The sequence below is a fragment of the Citrus clementina genome, unplaced genomic scaffold (genome assembly GCF_000493195.1).
Source record: "Citrus clementina cultivar Clemenules unplaced genomic scaffold, Citrus_clementina_v1.0 scaffold_6, whole genome shotgun sequence".
NCBI lineage: Eukaryota > Viridiplantae > Streptophyta > Magnoliopsida > Sapindales > Rutaceae > Citrus > Citrus x clementina.
The window spans coordinates 4,057,873-4,079,967 of NW_006262139.1; the positions used below are offsets into that span (position 1 = coordinate 4,057,873).

General features: G+C 33.5%; 1 protein-coding gene and 1 non-coding gene across 3 annotated transcripts; one reads left to right on the forward strand and one right to left on the reverse strand.

The window, feature by feature from the left end:
- Positions 1 to 806: 806 nt before the first annotated feature.
- LOC112097506 lies at positions 807 to 910 on the reverse strand. Its single transcript, XR_002905038.1, has one exon. It is a non-coding gene; the product is annotated as a small nucleolar RNA R71 (small nucleolar RNA).
- Positions 911 to 10,071: 9,161 nt separating this feature from the next.
- LOC18039032 (serine/threonine protein phosphatase 2A 57 kDa regulatory subunit B' beta isoform) lies at positions 10,072 to 16,184 on the forward strand. Of its 2 annotated transcripts, none has more exons than XM_006428385.2 (2): positions 10,072 to 11,803; positions 15,616 to 16,184. In XM_006428385.2, the coding sequence occupies exons 1-2, from the start codon at positions 10,652 to 10,654 to the stop codon at positions 15,937 to 15,939; spliced, it is 1,476 nt and encodes a 491-aa protein (XP_006428448.2). In that variant the 5' UTR covers positions 10,072 to 10,651; the 3' UTR covers positions 15,940 to 16,184. The 2 variants fall into 2 exon arrangements, with proteins under 2 accessions (XP_006428448.2, XP_024037404.1); XM_024181636.1 differs by having other exon boundaries at positions 15,600 to 15,709.
- Positions 16,185 to 22,095: the final 5,911 nt, after the last annotated feature.

Here is a 22,095-nt window from a genome sequence, read left to right on the forward strand (position 1 = left end):
GTGAATAATTTCTTTTATTTGTTTTCTTGTATTTTTTATTTTTATTAAAAAAAAGAAAAAAAAGTGAATCTACATTTAAAGGTTAGTATTTTTTTTCTTTTTCTCTTCTTTAAAATTCTGTAATTTCATTTTCAATTTATTTTTCTTTGTAATTTTTTTTAGTTATCTTATTAATTTATTTTTAGTTGATTTATTTCACGTATTTATTTTTGTGTATTTTTATAGAAAGGTTGTAATAGCGCAATAAGGTTAGTATCGTAATTTCTCCCTCTTCTTTATTTTTATTTGTTTTGTTCCCATCTTTATTTTTATTTTATTTGTTTTGCATGCATGGTCGAAGGTCATTATTACCCAATCTTGAACGTATAGACCTTGAACTTGAGAAAACACTTCGCACACACAAACAAGTAAAAAATAAATTTGGAATGGATTTGCTACCACATGAGAGGCCATTTAAAGATTATTTCAGTCCTTTAGCAAATTTGAGCACATCATGTATAAGATACCCAAATGTAGTTGCTAGGAGCTTTGAATTAAAACCTAGTGTGCTAAATTGTCTCCCCAAATTTTATGGCCTAGAAAATGAGGACCCATATAATCATCTGAATGATTTTCATGCCATTTGTCAAACTTTTAAATATGAAAATTTTTCAGACGATGATGTTAAACTCAGATTATTCCCATTTTCTTTAAAGGATAGAGCTCGTTCATGGCTTAATACATTGCCTGCCAATAGCATTTCATTATGGGAACAAATGGTAACTAAATTTTTGAATAAATATTTCCCAGTGCATAAAACCAATGCTATTCGCAGGGAAATCTCGGAGTTTACCCAGAGAGAGGACGAGCAATTTTTCGAAACATGGGAGCGATTCAATGGGCTACTCTTGAAGTGTCCACATCATGGGTACGAGAAATGGCACCAATGCCAATACTTTTTGGAGGGATTATTGCCGAATGTGCAAGAATGGCTAATGGCAACAAGTGGAGGAGAGTTAATGTCAAAAAGTGCATCAAAAATTTGAGAATTCTTCCAGAGACAAGCGGATAATTCCCAACAACGGAGTCGATCACTCAGGAATACTAGAAGAATTAAAGGAGTGAATGAGGTTCAAATTGGCGAATCAACTTCGGGAATCAAAGAAGTTAAGGAGATGGTTGAAGGTCTTGCTCGACAAATAGCATCGTTATCAACTGCTAAATCAACAGAGCCACATGACCATGACTCATACTCAGATCAAGCCAATGCCATAGGTGTAATGAGAAAACCATCGAATTACAACCCATACTCCAACACATATAACCCTGGTTGGAGAGACCACCCCAATTTTTCATGGTCTCAAGGACTCCAACAGAATGGACCAGCAGCTCTAGCTCCACCAACCAATTCCTCAAATTCCTCAAGCCTCTCAGCCCCTATTTAGACCATACAATCAGAACCAGAACTACTCTCAACCCAGACCATGGGAGGATTCATTCCAGAATCTCAAGAATCTTACTCACTCTATGATTGAGCAACAGAACCGCACCATTGATGGACTACGAAATGAGTTGAGAGCAAGCTTCAACTCACAAGCCCAATCAGTTTCAAGCCTTAAGAAGATGGTGGGACAACTTGCTTCTTCAGTTTAGACCTTGGCAATGACCGTTGAGAAAGGTAAATTTCCAAGTCAACCAGTGCCTAATCCTAAAGGAGTACATGAAGCAAGTACCAGTTCACCACAACAGCATAGAGAGGTCAAAGCAGTCATGACCTTGCGAAAAGGAAAAGAAGTCGACAACAAAGTGGAGATGCATGTGACAAAAGAAAATCAAATTGTACCTGTGAATGTTGAGGACTCATCACCGGAGGAGAAAGAAGAAACCAACCCACGGGAATATGTTCCCAAAGCTCCATTTCCTCAGAGGTTAGCTAAAGGAAAAAAAGAAAAATCCACAGGTGAGATTCTTGAAATCTTCGAACAGGTAAATGTTAACATCTCTTTACTTGATGCTATTAAACAAGTTCCATCTTATGCCAAGTTTCTTAAAGACCTTTGTACTAAAAAGAGAAATATGCATGTGCAAAAGAAGGCATTTTTAATAGAAAACGTTAGTTCTATACTCCAACATAAAATTCCTTTAAAATGCAAAGACCCAGGCTCCCCCACTATCTCATATAGTATAGGGAACCACACAATTGAGAATGCTTTGTTGGATTTAGAGCTAGTGTAAATCTTTTGCCTTACTCTGTATTCGTGAAACTTGGACTGAGAGAATTACACCCAACTCCAGTGGTGTTACAGCTTGCAGATCGGTCTACGAAAATACCTCGTGGTATTGTGGAGGACGTGCTTATCCAGGTAGACAAGTTTTATTTTCCTGTTGATTTCATTGTAATTGACACTCAACCAATACAGGATTCGAGGAAGCACATCCCCATTATTCTAGGCCGACCTTTCTTGGCAACTGCGGATGCTCACATTCAATGCAGGACTGGAAATATACAGTTGTCCTTCGGCAACATGACTATGGAGCTGAACATCTTCAACATTGCCAAACAACCTCACAATGCAGATGATGGAATTGTTGATGTGGATTTAATAGAAGCATTAGTTGATAATACTTTTGTTTCAAACCTTAGTGATGATCCTTTACAAACATGTTTAACTCACTTTGGTTTGGATTTTGATATTGACAGATCGGTCGATGAGGTCAACGCCCTACTTGACTCAAAACCATCTATGGACACTAATAAATGGAAGTCAAGAGTTGAGCAACTAGCACCATCAGAGAAGCAACTCTTCCATCATCAGAACCACCACCGAAACTCGAGCTCAAATCATTGCCCAACACTTTGGAATATGCGTTTTTGGGAGAAGAAAGTATTCTACCAGTAATCATCTCATCATCCCTAAATGACGAACAAAAAGGTAAGTTGTTGGATGTTTTAAAAGAGCACAAAGGAGCATTAGGATGGACCATAGCAGACATAAAAGGTATAAATCCAGTAGACTGCATGCATTACATTCACCTTGATGAAAATGCTAAAACTACTAGGGAGATGCAACGTCGGTTAAATCCTAGCATGAAAGAAGTTGTTAGAACAGAAGTCCTTAAGCTATTAGACGCAGGTATCATTTACCCCATTTATGATAGTTCATGGGTCAGTCTTGTGCAAGTTGTCCCCAAAAAGTCAAGAGTCACTGTAGTTACCAATGCCGATAATGAATTGATACCCACTAAAGTAACTACAGGATGGCGTGTATGCATTGATTATAGGAAGTTGAATTCTGTCATGCGTAAAGACCATTTTCCTTTACCATTTATCGATCAAATGCTTGATAGATTAGTAAGCCATGAATTTTATTGCTTTCTAGATGGCTACTCAGGATACAATCAGATTCCCATAGCACCAAAAGATCAAGAGAAAACTACTTTCACTTGTCTTTTTGGCACATTTGCATATAGGAGAATGCCATTTGGATTATGTAATGCACCTGCTACATTTCAACGATGCATGTTGAGCATTTTTTCTGATATGGTTGAACGATTCCTTGAAGTCTTTATGGATGATTTTTCTGTCTTTGGTGACTCGTTTGATCAATGTTTACATCATCTAACACTAGTTCTGCAGAGATGTATTGAGAAGAACTTGATCTTAAATTGGGAGAAGTGTCATTTTATGGTAAAACAAGGTATTGTTCTCGGTCACATCATTTCGAGCAAAGGTATTGAGGTTGACAAAGCCAAGGTGGATCTCATTTCTAATCTTCCTCCACCCAAAAGAGTCAGAGAAGTAAGATCTTTCCTTGGGCATGCTGGTTTCTATAGACGTTTCATTAAAGATTTTAGCAAAGTTTCTAGACCCTTATGCAATTTACTTGCTAAGGATGCACCTTTTGTCTTTAATGATTCATGTCTTGTGGCATTTGAAAAACTAAAGCAGTTGTTAACATCATCACCCATCATTTAGCCCCCAAACTGGAGCTTACCATTTGAGCTAATGTGTGATGCATCTGATTATGCAGTATGAGCAGTATTAGGACAAAGAGTTGATCGAATTCCCCACCTTATTTACTATGCTAGTATGACATTAAATGATGCACAGTTGAACTATTCAACTACTGAAAAAGAAATGCTAGCAGTAGTGTTTGCATTGGAAAAATTTCGATCATATCTCATTGGTTGTAAAATAATTATATTCACAGATCATGCTGCTTTTAAATATCTTCTCACAAAGAAAGATGCAAAAGCTAGACTAATTCGTTGGGTGTTACTTTTGCAGGAATTTGACTTGGAATTCAAAGATAAGAAAGGGACAGAAAATGTTGTGGTGGACCACCTCTCTCGTCTCCATTTTGACACAATTACAGAGCCATTACCATTAAATGAGTCATTTCCAGATGAACAATTAATGAGTGTGGAAGTATTACCTTGGTATGCTGATATAGTTAATTATCTTGTTACAGGTAAACTTCCAGAGCATTGGACCAAGCAAGACAAGGCTAAATTCTTTGCAAAGATAAAGAATTTCTTTTGGGATGACCCTTATTTGTTCAAGTATTGTGCTGATCAAATTGTTAGACGATGTGTCCCAGAAAATGAAATTCTGAATATCCTTTCATTCTGCCATGAACAAGCTTATGGAGGTCATTTCAGTGCTAAGAAAACAGCAACTAAAGTTTTACAATGTGGTTTCTATTGGCCAACTATATTTCAAGACGCTTACACTTTCTGTTCTTCATGTGATAGGTGTCAATGAATGGGGAGCATTACGCGAAGGAATATGATGCCATTAAATCCAATTTTAGTGGTTGAAATTTTTGACGTATGGGGTATCGACTTCATGGGACCCTTTCCCCCATCTTTTGGCCATCAATACATATTGGTTACTGTTGACTACGTATCAAAATGGGTAGAAGCAATTCCATGTAGAATCAATGATCACAAGGTGGTGATAGGATTTTTGAAAAGTAATATTGTCTCACGCTTTGGATTCCCTCGAGCAATAATCAGTGATGGTGGTGCCCACTTTTGTAACAAAGCATTCAAAGCTCTTTTGACAAAGTATTCAATCACACACAAAGTGGCGACCCCGTATCATCCGCAAACCAGTGGCCAAGTTGAGATCTCCAATCGAGAAATAAAGCACATATTAGAAAAGACGGTGAGGCCGGACAGAAAAGATTGGTCATTAAGACTTGATGATGCCTTATGGGCATATAGAACGGCTTTCAAGACCCCGATTGGGATGTCACCCTACAGGCTAGTGTATGGAAAAGCTTGCCACCTACCTGTGGAACTCGAGCATCGTGCGTATTGGGCCATCAAGAAATTCAACTTTGACATGCAGCAAGCCAGCTCAGAAAGAAGATTACAGCTGGCAGAACTTGAAGAAATTCGCAATGATGCATACGAAAATGCCAAGATTTACAAGCAACGAATGAAAGTCTTCCATGATAAGCAAATTATGAGAAAATCGTTCACTCCAGGTCAGAAAGTGCTTTTATTCAATTCTCGCTTGCACCTATTCCCAGGTAAGTTACGCTCTCGTTGGTCTGGTCCCTTTATTGTTCATACTGTTTTTCCACATGGGGCAATTGAAATTAAGGACCCAAAGAACGGTGTCACGTTTAAAGTTAATGGTCAAATATTAAAGCCATATCTAGAGTACCAACCACATGACGAAGACACCGAAATAAATTTGAGTGACCCATCAAATTTGATTTTATTTTTTTTTCTTTTCGTTGATTTGATTTTTCTTTCTTTCTTTTTATTATTATTCTTTTGCTAATTGAAATTATTTTTGCATAAGTGTGTTTATTTTACCATTAATTTTCTCTTATCATTTTTAATCATGAGTCTCATACTTAGACCGTTCCTCCTGAACATTCTTAAACCACTTCAACGTGTCAAAACTCATCTCAAAAGGCAGATTCAATTTTGTAAAACACAACGCATTTGGGCTCTACAACCACCAGAGTTAGTAGCCTATGTTGAGGGTTTAGAACGCCAACTCAGAGACATTGAGAGAAGTGTTTACGACATCCAGTTGGAGCTTGAGGTAAATTCAATAAGAGGACGATTTTAATTGTGTGTTTTAATTTGTTTTTCTATTTGTGTGCTTTAGTTTGTTACCCCGGTGAAGTGGCGGATAACGGTACTCCATGACAATCAAGTCGGTTACTTCAGTTTGCCATAATAATTGATATTCTGAGGCGAAGGTATGGACAGAAACGAGATTCTAGCGCAGCTTCACAAGCGATTCCCTTCATTTCCTCAGAATGCCCTCCTTACGATCTATAAAGCTCGGTCCGAACGCATGCGATTACTCATGAGGAATAACATACCTGCTGACATCCGTTGGTTAATCGAGGCTAAAGTACGATCGGCAGGTGAGTTACCTCCAAAATTTATTGCATACATGCCTGGTTGTGGTAAAGGAAATTATGCAAGAAAATGACGAGCTCGAAGAATTTCTGTTGCTTGTCATAAGTGTGCCAGAATGAGTTGCAATAAAAACCCATGTTCTTTAGGAATGGTGTCTGATAACAGGGCAGATAAGATTCAATTCATTAGGGATGGCTTGAATAAGGAGTCATTGGATGATATCCTTTTGTCTCTTGAAACGCATCCCAGTGGATATGTGCAAGGAGCGATTCTCCAGTTATGGCCATTATTCCAGAAAGAGCATGCACGATATAGTCTCGGGAATCTGACTATAAACGACCCTGTTTGCCAGTTTATAAGAAAACTGGATAGGAAGCCTATCCTCGACCCATAGAGGGCGTTCAAGCCGTTTCTGGACGTAAAACCAGAGGAAGATGTGAGCCACAGTCGCAACTACCTGTAAATATCCTTTTTACTTTACTGTTATTTTATTTCACTTCATTGTTGTTTTATTGTTTGCATTATTGTCTTTAATAATTTTATTAATGTTTTCTTTTTCCTTATTACTGTTTGTTTTTTCCTTTTCTACTGTTTCTTTTTTGACTCGCGAGCCACGTGCTTTACGCGTTATTTGACATGGACATGTGACCTCATACACAACTATGACCCACTATCACCAAGACTCTTAAATGTGATTTTCTTTGTCAAGCACTCACAAATTATTTTTGCGAAGTATCACTCGCATGCAGCAAACTAAAGTCATTGCAAGCAAGCAAGATGTCGTTTGCATATAGGACTAAGAAAAATAAATTTTCTCCCATTGATCTTGAGGTATATACATTAATCAACAATGTTTTATGTGAAACCATATGAAGTAACAACATTCTAAAACACTAAATACCATTATCGAAAATCTCGTTTTAGTCCATATATAAATTTATTTAATTTGCAAACCAAATGATTGTCTTTGTCAGTACAAAAATCTTGAAGCTAATTTATGTACACTTCTTTTTCAAGATCCCCATTTAAGAAAATAGTTTTTACATCTATTTGATATATCTCTAAATCAAATAAGCTAGTAAAGCCATGATTATTCTAAATGAATCCTCTTTAGAAATCGGAGAAAATGTTTCTTGATAATCTATGCCTTCTTTTTTAGTGAATCCTTTAACCAAAATCTAGTTTTATATCATTCTATTTTACCAAAGGGGTTTCTTTTGGTTTTATAAATTCATTTGCAACCTACAATTGAATAGCCATAAGGTAATTGAACGAGATACTTGACTTTATTTTTAGTCATAAATTTCATTTCTTCTATCATTGCATCATGCTATAAATTAGAATTCTTTCTACTATGGCTTGTGAAAAGGAAGTTGGATCTTGATCGAGTTCATGATTAAACTTAAAATCTTGAAGGTATACTTCATATTGACTAGAAATCGCAAATTTCATTATTCTTAAAGACTTTCTTAATCCTATTATTACACTTTTATTTTGTGAAGTTTGAGTGATAGAATCTTCATGAAGTGGTCGAACTTCATTGGTTGTTCCTTAATTATTTTCGTAGGAAATACACCAACAAATTCTTTAATTCCTTGAAATTCAATATTTCTAAAAAATTCATTTCTATTCAGTTTGAGTTCTTCATGAAATTTTACATTTATGGCTTCAACAATCCTTATAATCTGTGATGGAAAATAAACTTATAGCCCTTAGAATTTGCTGGATAGCCTATAAAATAACCATGCATGTAAAACGTATTTTGAAATTAGTACATATATTAATTTAATGGTAATGCATGTAACATATTCATGACCATATCAAGAAAATACATGTGACATTCTCCCACTTGGCTCACATAATTTTATCTTATGAGATAAATTAAATTTTGTTTTTATTGCCATAGTAGCTACTCAAACTAAATGATAATGATACATTATTTATTCAAATAGAAATTTTAATATACATGAATCATGGTGGTTATGCTTATTTTAACCAACATTTCCTTCCATCTATCATAAGTATAGGATTCTTCTTATTTGAATATCTTCAATACTGCATGAATGAACTTCATATAAGCCATTCAGGGTCCAAACAAAAATAGTCTCAATAAATAAATACGACAAACTTTATGTGCACAAAATTAATTTTGTTAAAAGTTGTATATACATAATCATAGATGAATGTAGCAAACAAACATTAATTTATTCAGGAAGCCCCATATGTTCAACATGACTATTATACAATTTGGTAGGCAACCCTTTTCATGGAGTCTGCAAGCATAATAAGCTCAATATTTATATACTCAATAGTTACTTCACACTTCTTGATATGATCTCTAACAATACTTTACATCAATATGTTTGCTATGGCTCCCACTCTTATTATTCTTTGAAAAGAATATTGTAGTGAGATTGGCACAACAGATTTTTTATGGCCTTTCTATAGAATCAACAATTTTTAGGTCTATGATAAAATTTCTCAATCATAATGATTGTGCTGTAACTCCATAGCATCCAATAGGCTTAACTGTGGTGCAAAAGCTAAAGTCAATAATAGTTAATAGTTCTGAAAGAAGAAGATTAGGAAGAGAGTTTGGCATAACCATTGACAGTGAATCATGCTCGTTGTTTGACCATGACTTTGAGGGATGATATTCAGTAGATCACAATGAAGATATTTTACTATCTACACCATGCCATGTGTCAATAAGAAAGGTACTCTAGCAATTGAAGTCTAACATATGCAAGTTATAATTATGTGAATCACTTAAATTATCACACGTAATGAATTAATAAAATAAGGAGGTTTAAGACTCTAAAAAATAATTGGGAAAAATCAATTTTATATACATGACTCATTAAAAGCATCAAGTGCAAGTGTTGAACTCCAAATAATAATCTTCATACAATCGCGGTACAAAAAAAAATGAAGGGACTCGCTTAATCCTTGAAAATGAATGAATGAGGTTAGGTCCTGAATGACCTAATCTCCCATCAACCTCTGAGCGTAGATCTACAAATAACAGTTCAAAGGAGTGAGAAATAATTTTTTTTTTAATCTTTGCAGACTTTCATATCTTTTAGAAATACAGAGACTCAGAAAATACTAGTTAACCAAATTGTAAAATTAACAAATTAATAATTCCCTTAAGCTCTCATTACAATCATGAACTTTAAAGTGTCTTTAAATCTACACCACAACATTCATCCAATTCGTTTAGAAGTAGAAGAATATTAGGAAAGGATTCAAAACTCAACCTATAGTGAGGTTGATCAATAAGGTAATAGACGAACTTGAGAGTGTCTTTAAAGCTACACCACAACACTCATCCAATTCGTTCAGGAGTAGAAGATTATTAGGAAAGGATTCAAAACTCGACCTAGAGTGATGTTGATCAATAGGGTAAATCAATAGACTTCCGGAGTATTGAAAATTTTTTATGGATTTAGCTCCTCCATGTCAAAAATATTTAGGAATAAGTATAAAACACGAACATGAAAATGGTAATAACAAGAGTATGATCCAAAATTTTGTTTCTATCTAAATAACTACAGTGGGTCCTGGTGTTGCCGATTCTTCAGTCAAAAGCCACGTGTTTTACAAATAAGTGAAAAAATAAATCAGAAGCGTGTTTCGTAAGAGGCATCATTTATCCCAAAAAAAAAAAATTCTCATTCATTCACACCCAACCCAATCTCTCTTTTTTAGTAATTGTAAATTAATTACGAGAAAAGAAGAAATGATAATGAAAGCGAAAAATTGAAAATGCATTTATTCTTTTTTTAAGCTTTTTTTTAACTCGTTAATTATCCCCAACTTTGGACTCTCCCTTTCTCCTCTCTTCAAATTTATCGTGTTTTTTTTTCTGTCGACAGTATTCGTCTCTCTTTCTCTGCCATCGGATTAATCATCTCCGTCAGATCAGCTGACCGATATTCCGTTGATCTGACCGCAGATGAGTTCCTATTCCGATCAATCAACGGTTACATTTATGCAAAAACCGGTACAATTCTTCTCTGATTTCTTTCTCAGATCCGCTCCAATTTGACAGAATCAAAATCTCATTCAATTCCTTTGCTTCGTCTCTTTCTTTTATTATTATTATCATTATTATTATTATTATTATTTCTTCTTCTTCTTATTATTATTATTATTTTTCCATGCTCACTAATCCATCAAAGCTCATTTTTACCAGCCAATTACAATCAAAATCACTATTCAGCGGTCAGGTGTTGTCGCTACTAGTTTTTAAAATTAGGGTTTTGTTCATACTTCAATGTTTAAGAAAATCATGAAAGGGCGTAAGCCCTCTAAATCGGATCCTAATGATCAATCTCTTTACGGCTTCCCCCAACGAAACCCTATCGCTAATGTAGTAGTAAATCACTCTTCTCGGGCCGGGCCGGGGCTGCCCAGCCCCAATAGTGGTAGCCCCGCTTCGGTGGTGGCCACTCCGCCGCCTATGTTTAGTATTGAACCGCTGCCGCTGTTTCGAGACGTGCCCGTATCTGAGCGCCAGAATTTGTTCCTGCGAAAGCTGCAAGTTTGTTGCTTTCAGCTGGACTTTAATGACTCTATGAAAAGTGTTCGCGAAAAGGAGATTAAGAGACAGACGTTACTGGAGCTTGTTGATTTTATTCAATCTGGGTCCGCCAAAATTACTGAGAATTGTCAAGAGGAGATGATTAAAATGATTTCCATTAACATTTTTCGCTGTTTGCCTCCGGCTTCTCATGAGAATACTGGCCAAGAAGTTGTTGACCCTGAAGAAGATGATCCCTACTTGGAACCATCTTGGCCTCATTTGCAGCTTGTTTATGAGTTGCTTTTGAGATATGTAGTGTCTTCAGATACAGATACGAAGATTGCCAAGCGGTATATTGATCATTCATTTGTGTTGAAATTGCTTGATTTGTTTGATTCTGAGGACCCCAGAGAAAGAGAGTATTTGAAAACGATTCTGCATCGGATTTATGGCAAGTTCATGGTGCATAGGCCCTTTATTAGAAAGGCAATTAATAATATATTCTATCGGTTTATATATGAGACTGAGAGGCACAGTGGGATTGGTGAACTTCTGGAGATCCTTGGGAGTATAATCAATGGATTTGCATTGCCGATGAAAGAGGAGCATAAGTTATTTCTTGTTCGAGCGCTATTACCGCTACATAAGCCGAAACCTGTTGCTATGTATCATCAGCAGCTTTCTTATTGCATTACGCAGTTTGTTGAAAAGGATTACAAGCTGGCTGATACAGTCATTAGGGGGTTGTTAAAGTACTGGCCTTTGACTAATTGTCAAAAGGAAGTTCTCTTCCTTGGAGAACTTGAAGAAGTGCTAGAAGCAACGCAGGGTGCTGAGTTTCAGCGCTGCATGGTTCCTCTTTTTAGACAGATTGCCCGTTGCCTCAATAGCTCTCATTTTCAGGTTTGGGAATAATCTAAAATTTTAAAACTTTATTTTTTATATGTGCTTCGCCATGATTTTGAATTTGGATATTTTTGGTCTGAAATCAGTTATAATCTTTCAAGATTCCTTTTTGCATTGGAATTTTGCTAAATAATATTTCATTAGGCTGCCAGTTGTCAAAATCTATGCTAATACTGCTATGCTGTTGACTTGGGACAAAGATTAGGTGTACATATGCATATTATTTTGCTTTTATTGACTTTTCCTCAATCACCCTGTTGTGTGTTGAAATGTATATTTACTCATGTATGCCAAATGAAGGTTACGGGGTCTATGAAATGTATTCAATCGCTGAAATTAATGATAATGGGATGTCAATTGGCTCATTTTCATTTTAATATTCTGAATTACAAATTTAAGCTTCTTTATGGTGTTGTTGCATGCTTTGTTTGGGTTTGAGTGATGTTGTGTTAGAATTTGGAGAACAACACCTTAGTTCAGGTCTCTTCTCTTTGGAAAATCGTTTTCCTTGGTACATTTAGTTTTACTTGCCTTACTCAGATCCTTGACTGTAGTTCTTAAATTGCTGATGAATGTAATATGACGTGTACACTATAGTGTAATCCCTCGCCAATCAGGTACCTAGCTAGCGAGGTAGGTTGCTGAGCTATTTTTAGGGAGTTTTTAGAGATCTCTTGGAGAAGCTTATATCTGTTAATGAATTTATAGAACTGTGGCAGCTATTAATTTGGGACTAGTATGGATGGGAGACGAACTAGTGTGCTATTACTACTAGGTGTTGCTTTGGATAAAAATATAGTGGTGCTAGTTCTGTTAGTATTCACTGTTTTAAGTATATTATGCTGTTGTAGTTTGTTTCTGACGAAGGGAAATTGTTGATTTATCCCATTTGTTTCGTCTTGGAATTTTCATATCTTATTTCTTTTCCTGCTTTCTGTCATGCAGATTTTTCATAGCTGTTGTTTCTGTATTATTTTCATCTCTCTTTGTGTAATTATACTTTACCTCAATCTTTCACTTTAAATTGCATCTTTCCTTATAATATATGGGAAATTATCTGCATACCACCTATTAAATATCGAAAGTACATGTAGCCACCAAGTAACAGCTTTGCATCAGCACTAGTTTGCAACATGTATCAACCAGCCTTTTTTTATGTTAACTTCGTTGAAGTGTGCTGATGTCAAAGGGTGAAACTTTAATTTTACCAAACCATTTGCATATTTCAATTTAATGCTTATAAGAGAGTAAAGACAAGAATTTTTTCTTTTTACTATTTTTATGAGAAATATGTAAAACTATATTATGAATTGGATCAACTTTGAATTTTGAAGCAGCTTGTTCACATTAGAAAATTTGCTATAAGCAATAGTCATGAATCATCAGATCCGTGCCCCCGTAATAACTTATTTAAAGACCATAAATTTATATTTAAAAAAGAAGAAGCAAAGAACCTTGTCTAACTGAAAAACATGATGGACACGACAGTGGCTTCAATATCACCTCCTCCTTCTCTCAATTCTCCACAAACCCATTCCCTTTTACTGAAGTCTGATAATCCAAAATGCAGTCGTGGCGAAATTTGGGTCATCATTGTCCCTGCCATTGTTACTCTTAAATGAAGAGTTAGTGTGTGGCTGAAATCAGCTGTTGAAAAGTGGAACATGATTTATTGACTAGTTGTCGTTTAGATTTAGGGCATGTTTTTTTTTGTTCGATCATGTTGTATTTTGTTATTTGGATTGGAAATGTTAAAGTCGGGTACTTTTTTGTAAATTAATAAATTTGATTTTGTTTTTAATTTAAGGGATAACTCTTAGGGCTAAAGTGGTCTTTTCATAAAGATTCTTTAACAGATTTTAATGTGGCAACTGAAATTGAAAACTAGAGATAGTGTAGTGATATTGTCAGAAATCTTTGGTGGTTACATGTACTTTTGACATTTAACAAGTGGTTCGCAGATAATTTCCCTATATATATAGCTGCTAGTACCAACAGGGTTATGGATTGTGTCAAATATTTATTGCCTTGATTGTGACCAATGATCTATCATTCATAACATGAACCTTTTCTTTTCTTTGTTCCTGCACTTTGTGATTTTATTATTTTAAATTAACGCTTCACTGGTTTTCCTCCTGGCGCTCTACATGTATAATTAGGTTGATTATCAAATCATTTTTTAGTTTGCTGAATAACCTATTTTACTTCTTTGCTTTTTGGTGTTGTTGGTGCCTTGCTTTTTGAGTCGCATTTTATCTGAACTGGTGGACAACAATGCTTCTTTTACTCTTCCTACTGTGGGAAAATTTCTTTCTTATTTGCTTTGCCATCCTCACCTATTCGTTCCTTCTAGTTGCCTTTGAAGTGATTATAATTCTTGATCAATTCATCTTAGAGTGAAATCAGTGGAGATATGGGGTGACAGATACTTGTATTTCATGCTAGTTTTGTTAGTCTTCTCCTATCTGTTACTGGTTCTAGATAATCCTAGTTGTTGATTTGTAATTGATGGGTTAGAATCAATTTTGAATTATCGTTCATTCTGTAGACAGAGCATAATATTGTGACATGTCATATAATGAGTTGGACCTAAAATTTCAAAACGTGTTAGCTATTAATCTGCCACTAGTGTGGATGGTTTATGAACATTACTCTATTAATTGGCATTCTAATTTAACACCGTAGAATTGTTATTTATGCATCTATTTCCTCACTGCATCTTTATTCTCAGTTTGAGCTCAATTATCTCACCTGCTTTAGGTATTTTACAGATAATTCTTTTACTCTTCATATTCTCTTGTTTTTCTTATCTTGTAGTGACTCCAGGTTAGAGATTTTACTCTTTGTTGGTGTATTCATAAATCCTTTCCTCTTTTTTGTCTTTCCCATTTGCTTTTGGAAGTTCCAAGTTCTCCCATTTCGCATTTTGTAGAGATATTTTGCTTGACTTTTCCTGCTTTGAGTATGGATGAATTGCTGCTTTGTCTGTACAAATATTTGTCCTGTGAATGCTTATATATTTTTGGCATCCTCTTCTGCTTCATTTTTTCAATGTGCTTGCTTGCCATGATGGTCTATCTGAAAATTTTCTGATTATGGTCTTTAGCTTCAATTTTACCTTTATAGTCCTTATTTATCTCTCTGTTCTTTACTTTTTTCCTTTTTTCAAGTCTGGATAACTGGATGGATCTTTTTGGTGTGACCAAAATTTACCTGAATCACTGGTGCATCTTATTTTAATTTTCAAATTGTTGTTCGTTTGGGCCGGAACTGGGAATTTTCCTTGCAGTGTATATCCATTAAATAATGTAATAGGTAACTTCACGAATGTCAATGGTTAGGTTTGATGTTTTCTGTGGCATCAGTCACTATAATGTTTTTCATGGTGTAGTTTCTGAATTTGTTTGTCTTTATTTCTAAGAGAAATTAAATATACAAAATCAAATAGTTCCCTGATGAATCTTTTGTATATTGCTGTGTTGCCGTTGAGTGAAATTATGTGTTGGATCTACCCGACTCAGTTCTTGCGACAAAAAATAGCTCAGTACTCATTTTTTTATATCATCTTTAAGCAAAATTATGTCTTATGCATTTTGAGTCAGTTTTTGTGGATGAGGAAAGTTTGATGCTTTTGTTCCCATATAGTCACATCTTGAAGTGTTTAGGGATCAGATACTTGCTGAATAAGAATGTATTTTGTATTTATCAGCATTTAAGAAATGTTTTAGCTTACGTGGCTTTATCTTTTTCATTTTAGTAATGAACTAGCTTTTACTTTGAAGTTTTTGCTCAGGCAATTTGCATTGCAGGTTGCTGAACGAGCACTTTTCCTGTGGAATAATGAGCACATTGTGAGCTTAATTGCCCAAAACCGAAATGTCATACTACCTATCATTTTTGAGGCATTGGAGAAGAATATCCAGTCTCACTGGAACCAGGCAGTTCATGGGCTGACTGTTAATGTTCGGAAGATGTTCTTGGATATGGACGCAGAGTTGTTTGAAGAGTGCCAGAATCAGTACGAAGAGAAAGAGTCCAGGGCCAAAGAGGTTGAGGAGCAGCGAGAGTTGACATGGAAAAGACTGGCTGATGTGGCAGAACAGAGAAGGGGAGAGGATATGGTTACAGTATAAGTGATCGCTGGGTGGCATTCTTTTTCTTTTTTATTTTTATTTTTGGTTATTAATATTTCTTCTCTCTAATTTTTTGATCTCATTGAAGATATCAGAAAAATGCAGCATAAATGTAATTTAACTAGTATGGAATCTGTTAGTAAAGTGCTGCGGAATTATTTGTGAAGAATTTGTTGTAATTTTTTGTTCACCGATGTTTCTTCCTTCTATACAGAAAGTAATTGAGTCACTTAGTTTGTACCCAATTAGACTTTTTTTACCCTTTTTTCAGAAAATTTTTGGCGAAATTTTGCGTATTCGGATTTTCGTGATTATTTCTTTATCATTCATTTATCTTTGAACATTTGTTAACGTGTCTTGAACAGCCAAACGGAGTATTTTAATGGATGAAACTTGATAATCATGGTGAACTTTGATCTTAGTTTCTTTAATCATTCAGCTCTCATGATCCTTATTATTTTACTGGTAAACATCGAACTTGTTATCCTGTTTGTAGTTTCACAAAAATTTCACTTGAAGAAGTTGAGGGTTGACAAATGAACTTAAGAAAAGAGAAGATATTGGGATTTAATTAAAAGTATTTATTGGGCTTAACATAAATGGAGTTTGAAAAATGGTATTATTTATTTATTTGGGTTTACTTTGTATTTATTTATTTATTTTCCCGGTTAGGCATTTTCAAGAATTAATGTCAATTCCCACACTTCACAATTTATGATGCGTAAAATATATTCAGAAGCGAGATTCTGCCCTTCATCAATTTGATTTGCGAAGAAATTGCCGGTGCAAATGGACAGTGATGCTTGACAATAAATAGGCGACAATTCTTTGTGATCAGATATAGTTTGAATGACTTCTTAAAAAAAGGGGTATACTTGAATGAGATTGAAAATAAAGAAAGCTTAAGGTATGTTTGGTATTATTTTCTAATTGATGTTTTCTATATTTGTTTTAGAGAAGGAAAATTGTATTTTTGACATGATATTTTTGAAAACAAAAATGTGTTTGGTAACTTATTTTAAAAATAGTATATAAAAATGAAATCAGTAAAAATACGTTTGATTTTGTCTGAAAAAGTTGGAACAATGAGAGAGTAAAGAATTACTTATTATTAAATGATTTTTTTTATAGTTGCACTATATTTTTTTGTGAGTTATTGTCATAAAGTGTCAATTTTTTTTAAAATGATCTTTTATTATTATAGACTATACTTTAGTAAATAAATACAAAAGTGTCTATATAATATCATAATGTAATATAATAAACAGAAAAATATATATTGTCATTAAAAATTTATTTAGAAAGAAAATTATGATTTTTTATATTATTTTTTAATTTATTATAAATATTCCTAAAAAATAGTTATTTTTATTTTTAAAAATAATAATGTATTTTTGATTGTGTATATAAATTATATTTATAACCTAGCAATATTTAAGATTATTTATAATTATATTACATTTGTTATATTCTTATTATATAGGAAAAATATCCACCGTCCACTCGTTTTTTACACTTTTTAAAAAAATACATAATTCTTTTATTTTTTGACTGGAATCCACCTAAAGTTACATTTTGTTTCACTTTTTCACTTCCGTTTGGAATCCATTAAGAAAACTGACGGAAACTTAAAAAAATGACTATTTTACCCCCAAAACGAAAATTATAATTTCACCCTAAAAAAGTAAAAAATAATCATATTTAACAGATAAAGATATGACTCTTTTTGTTCAAAATGGAAATAACCAAACATGTTCATACTCATTTCAAAGTTTAATTGTACCCAATAAGCATGATTATTACCAATTCAACGAAATAATAAGTAGGTTTCTAATTTTGTGAGAATAAGCTCAAATTCCTCCATTAGTGTGAAGACCTTAATTGTTTCTCCATGAATATCATTATTGGTACGTTAATGAAGTACACAAAAATCTTAACTACTAGAGATTATAATTCAATGAATAATAAAACTCTACTTATTTTAAATTCAATTGATGGTTTGCGAGATTGGGCTATTTTTAATACTACTTTTATAATTTAGCATTCTAATTACAGACATATTTAAAAAAAAAACCTACATTTGATGGTTGTGGAATTAATTTCTTTATTGACTGATGGGGAAAATAATTAGATTTAATCTGATTATTTTTGGTAATTTTTAAGGTGAAATTATAATTTTCGTTTTGAGTAAAATGGTCATTTTTTTAAGTTTCCGTTAGTTTTCTTAACGGATTCCAAACGGAAGTGGAAAAGTGAAACAAAATGTAACTTTAGGTGGATTCCAGCAAAAAAATGAAAGAATTGTGTATTTTTAAAAAAGGTGTAAAAAATGAGTAGACGGTGGATATTTTTCCTATTATATATTATAATAATATAAATGAGATATGTTTATTGTGGGACCCAAAAAATTTATTGCAATGATCATAAAAAGTCAAGTTTGTCATACCACTAGCAGAGAATAAAAATTTGAGAACCTCAATACGGTGTTTTCTAGTTTCCTTTACAAACTTTAAAGAATGAAAATGATTCATTTCTAATTATTGTAACATTTTCTTAAAAAATGAGCCCACTAAACAAATTTTGTCCATTTTCCTTTTTACAAAATGAAAAATAGCAAACTGAAATTGCTACCAAACGCACCCTTAGCTTTCTGCCATCTCAATTTGGCTTCTTTCTTTTGTCTTTTAAATTCTTTTTATTTACAATAATTTTATATTTAGTACATTTTCCACGTTGTTCTGGTACAGAATATTATACGTCCTTAATCCTTATATATTTATTTAAAAAACTGTCCCCACAAGTATGCTTTGTGATTGTCATTAACTTACATCTTCTATATTAAAAAGTAAGATTTAGTTTCTGTTTATTTTTCTACTAACATTCTATACTGAAAAGTCTAGATTTCAAGAATTTGGAGAAATAATTAAAGAACAGAGTTTTAATTTTAGAATTTAAAGATCTTTTAAGATATCAGAAGATTTTGAAGAACTTGAAAATGGCTAACCTAATAAAGCTTGAATTTGAAGCCCTCAACATTTTTGCCCAAAACTACTTGCCTTGATGCCATAGGTCTCGGCCATGAAATCAAGCCTGGCAACAACATGCCAAGGCAATGATATTCCTTCTTCATCACCTAATGACATTGGGGCATTTATCTGGGTTTGGATCACCATCTATTATCACATATCATGAGCCTATTACAATTGATTTATCAACTACACATTTTGTCGACTATCAATTTGATGAGATAAAATTTCCTCCATTAGGAGAGAAAAATCTCTCACTTTATAATAGGTGTAAGCTTTCATGGTAAGTATCAAAATTATCTCATTTAGATTCCCGCACAACTCAGAGTGAGGTGAAATGTGGAGGATAATTCAATTATAGCAAATTATAAATGGCTTGGCAAATGCTTTTACTAAGACATCCAAAGTAACCAAGTCATGTATACTAACTGCAAATGTAATTGGCCAGATAGTTGTTCCTATTGAATATTTTGAAAAAAGACAACTGATGAATTGTCTTTCGCATGCCTAAAACATGCTAAACCTCTTGGTTAAATAGACAATATTCTATAGAAGAGAAAAATGAAAAGTCAGGATCCTATTATTGTTAATGAATAGGCTATAAGTGAAAACGCTCCTTCAAAGTAAAAGATTGTTGATGAGACCTGTCACTGTAGGGACACTACCTTCTAAAGAAGCAAATACCCCATATATGGGCCAAGCCCATAGATATAAAGGATGACTAGCTGTGCAAGTTGTCTCACAAAGACTTAATATTGATTATGAGGAGGTGTATTCACTTGTAACGTGTTCAATTATATTTCAATTTTTGATTAGTTTGACTATGTCTCTAATGATACGAATCCCACAATGAAACTTTCAATCCTACACTTAATTTGTAGTTTCAACTTCCCAAGAAAGTTCTAAACAGATTTATGGCAAACAAAAACCTTGACCCAATGCTTAAGAAAACATGAACCAAAGGTATAGAAAAGGGTATTGACGCCACACTCAAGAAAAAGATGAGAAGGTGAGTGATAAGTCTAAATTTAGAACACCACAAGAATGTAAATTCTTAATAAGTTCACTAGTTCTCAAAAGAACCAAAGAAAGAATAATCTTTCAAATTCAAAATAACATTAATCTCCTTACATACCAAGGTTGCTGAATTTAAATAGGCTAAAAGGAACCCAAGATCCTAAAAATACAAATGGAAACATTGGAACAACCCTCCAAGTAAGTTTGTCAAAAGATGTTTCAAAAGTCTTCACCAACCCACCATGATCAATGCTATCTTTGACAAACTTAATGCTAGCCTACTATAATTAATGCTATCATTGACAAACTTAATGTTAGCCCACCATCATTGATGGTAGACTTACCTTACACATTGACAAGCTTGAAACAAAACAAACAAATAAGTTGAAAAACAAAAGATTCGTTGAAAATCCCAAGTCTGAACACGCTGTAAAGAATTGGTCATAACTCCTTCTAGAGAACTCCAAATCCAGCTCTGTAAAATTTATTGGAAAGCTAACTTAATTATCTTTCCAACGGTATATAGCTTGCATTTTAATTCTAGCTCAATCAATACAGTTTTTATTCCGAATTTGACCTTTCTGCATTTGATACAACTTGTGTATTTGGCTGCCCAATGACTTGAATAATGCCCACAATGCCTTGTCTTCTCTTCAAGCCCAATTCATGATGTCTTGCATCTTGAATTGCATTTTCAATCCATATTTTCTCAATTAATCCATTTAAAGCAGCTTGCATCTTTTTGGCTCTTGCTCTTGTAATTGGGCCTCCATGAATATGCAAAGGATCACTTGAAGTTTTAATGGTCCCTTGATGGTTCTCATCATCTAATATCACCTGAAAGCACATAAAGTAAAAGCTTGACTTAAATATTATCATTATTAAGTATAGAATCAAGCAAGGATCATTCCTATAGAAGATTATTGCCAATTAATTAGTTATTAACACAAAAAGACAAGAAACACAAAAACTAACCTAAAGTATTAATTTTATATTAAAAGTCCTATCTAAATTTAATGAAATTAGCTCAAACTTCCAAATCTACTAAGGACATACTAACAAATATGCACACAAATTTTGGGGCGATTTGGAATTGATTTGGAATTTAAAGTCGAAAATTTAAAATCATAGAGATAACTTTAAAGAGGTTGAAATATGATGCAAAGTATGATTATGAAATTATTCTCCACCACTAAACATTGGATTTTAATTCAATTATCTGAATCATCATTTAATTTCTTTTGAAAACAACAATCATAAGATAATTTTTAAACTCAATTACCTTGATCTTTCCTTACTTAGTTGCCAAGTAAAATAAGCTCTTTACTTAATCTTTTTCCAAGAAACAATCCATAATATGCTCTTTAGATTTAATTTAATGAAAGTTTCAGAATCCATAAGGACATAGGCTGCATCAAGAAGCAAAATTAAGGATGGCAATGGTATCCACAAACCTGCAAATCCGCCTAAACCCACCCGCAAAAACCCACCTATTGTGGGTAATTTTGTGGGTTGTGGGCGAGTTTGCTATTGTAAATTGAAACCCGCACTAGGTTGTGGGTGGTTTAGTATTAGCCAAATATCCGACGGCACCTACATGGATATTTGCCAACCCACACTTTTTTTTAATAAATATTTTTAATTTAATTTTAATTAAAAAATATTTAAATCAAAAAATATATAAAGTAAATATTGTAAAGTGCAAACGTGTGTGCAAGTTACAATATGCCTAAGTCCTAACGGGCTTTAATTTAATCCATGGATTATTATATACTTATTATAATTTTGTATAGACTATTATTCTTTAACTTAATGTATGAATTATTTCATTCTTATAATTTTGTTCTTCGGATTAGTATTTAAAACATATTATTCTTTAGAAAATATTAATTTTAATTATTATTGTAGGAATCGCGTTAGATGACTGCTAATGATGGTAAATGAAATGAAGATCTTCTCTTAAAATTTGTGTTGAATGATAATATGAAATGATAATTGTTATTTTTAGATGTTAGTTTGTGGTTTTTGTTTTTTTATAAATTTGTGTATTTTATACTCAAGTTTGAGGATTTATGTTGGATTGATGTTGAAATTTTAATTTTTCATTTACATT

Bases quoted from the DNA above. Each gene is read 5' to 3' on its own strand.
- LOC18039032 (XM_006428385.2), top strand. From the start codon at position 10,652: ATGTTTAAGAAAATCATGAAAGGGCGTAAGCCCTCTAAATCGGATCCT. The intron at 11,804-15,615 runs GTTTGGGAATAA...TTTGCATTGCAG, and splicing joins TCAATAGCTCTCATTTTCAG to GTTGCTGAACGAGCACTTTT.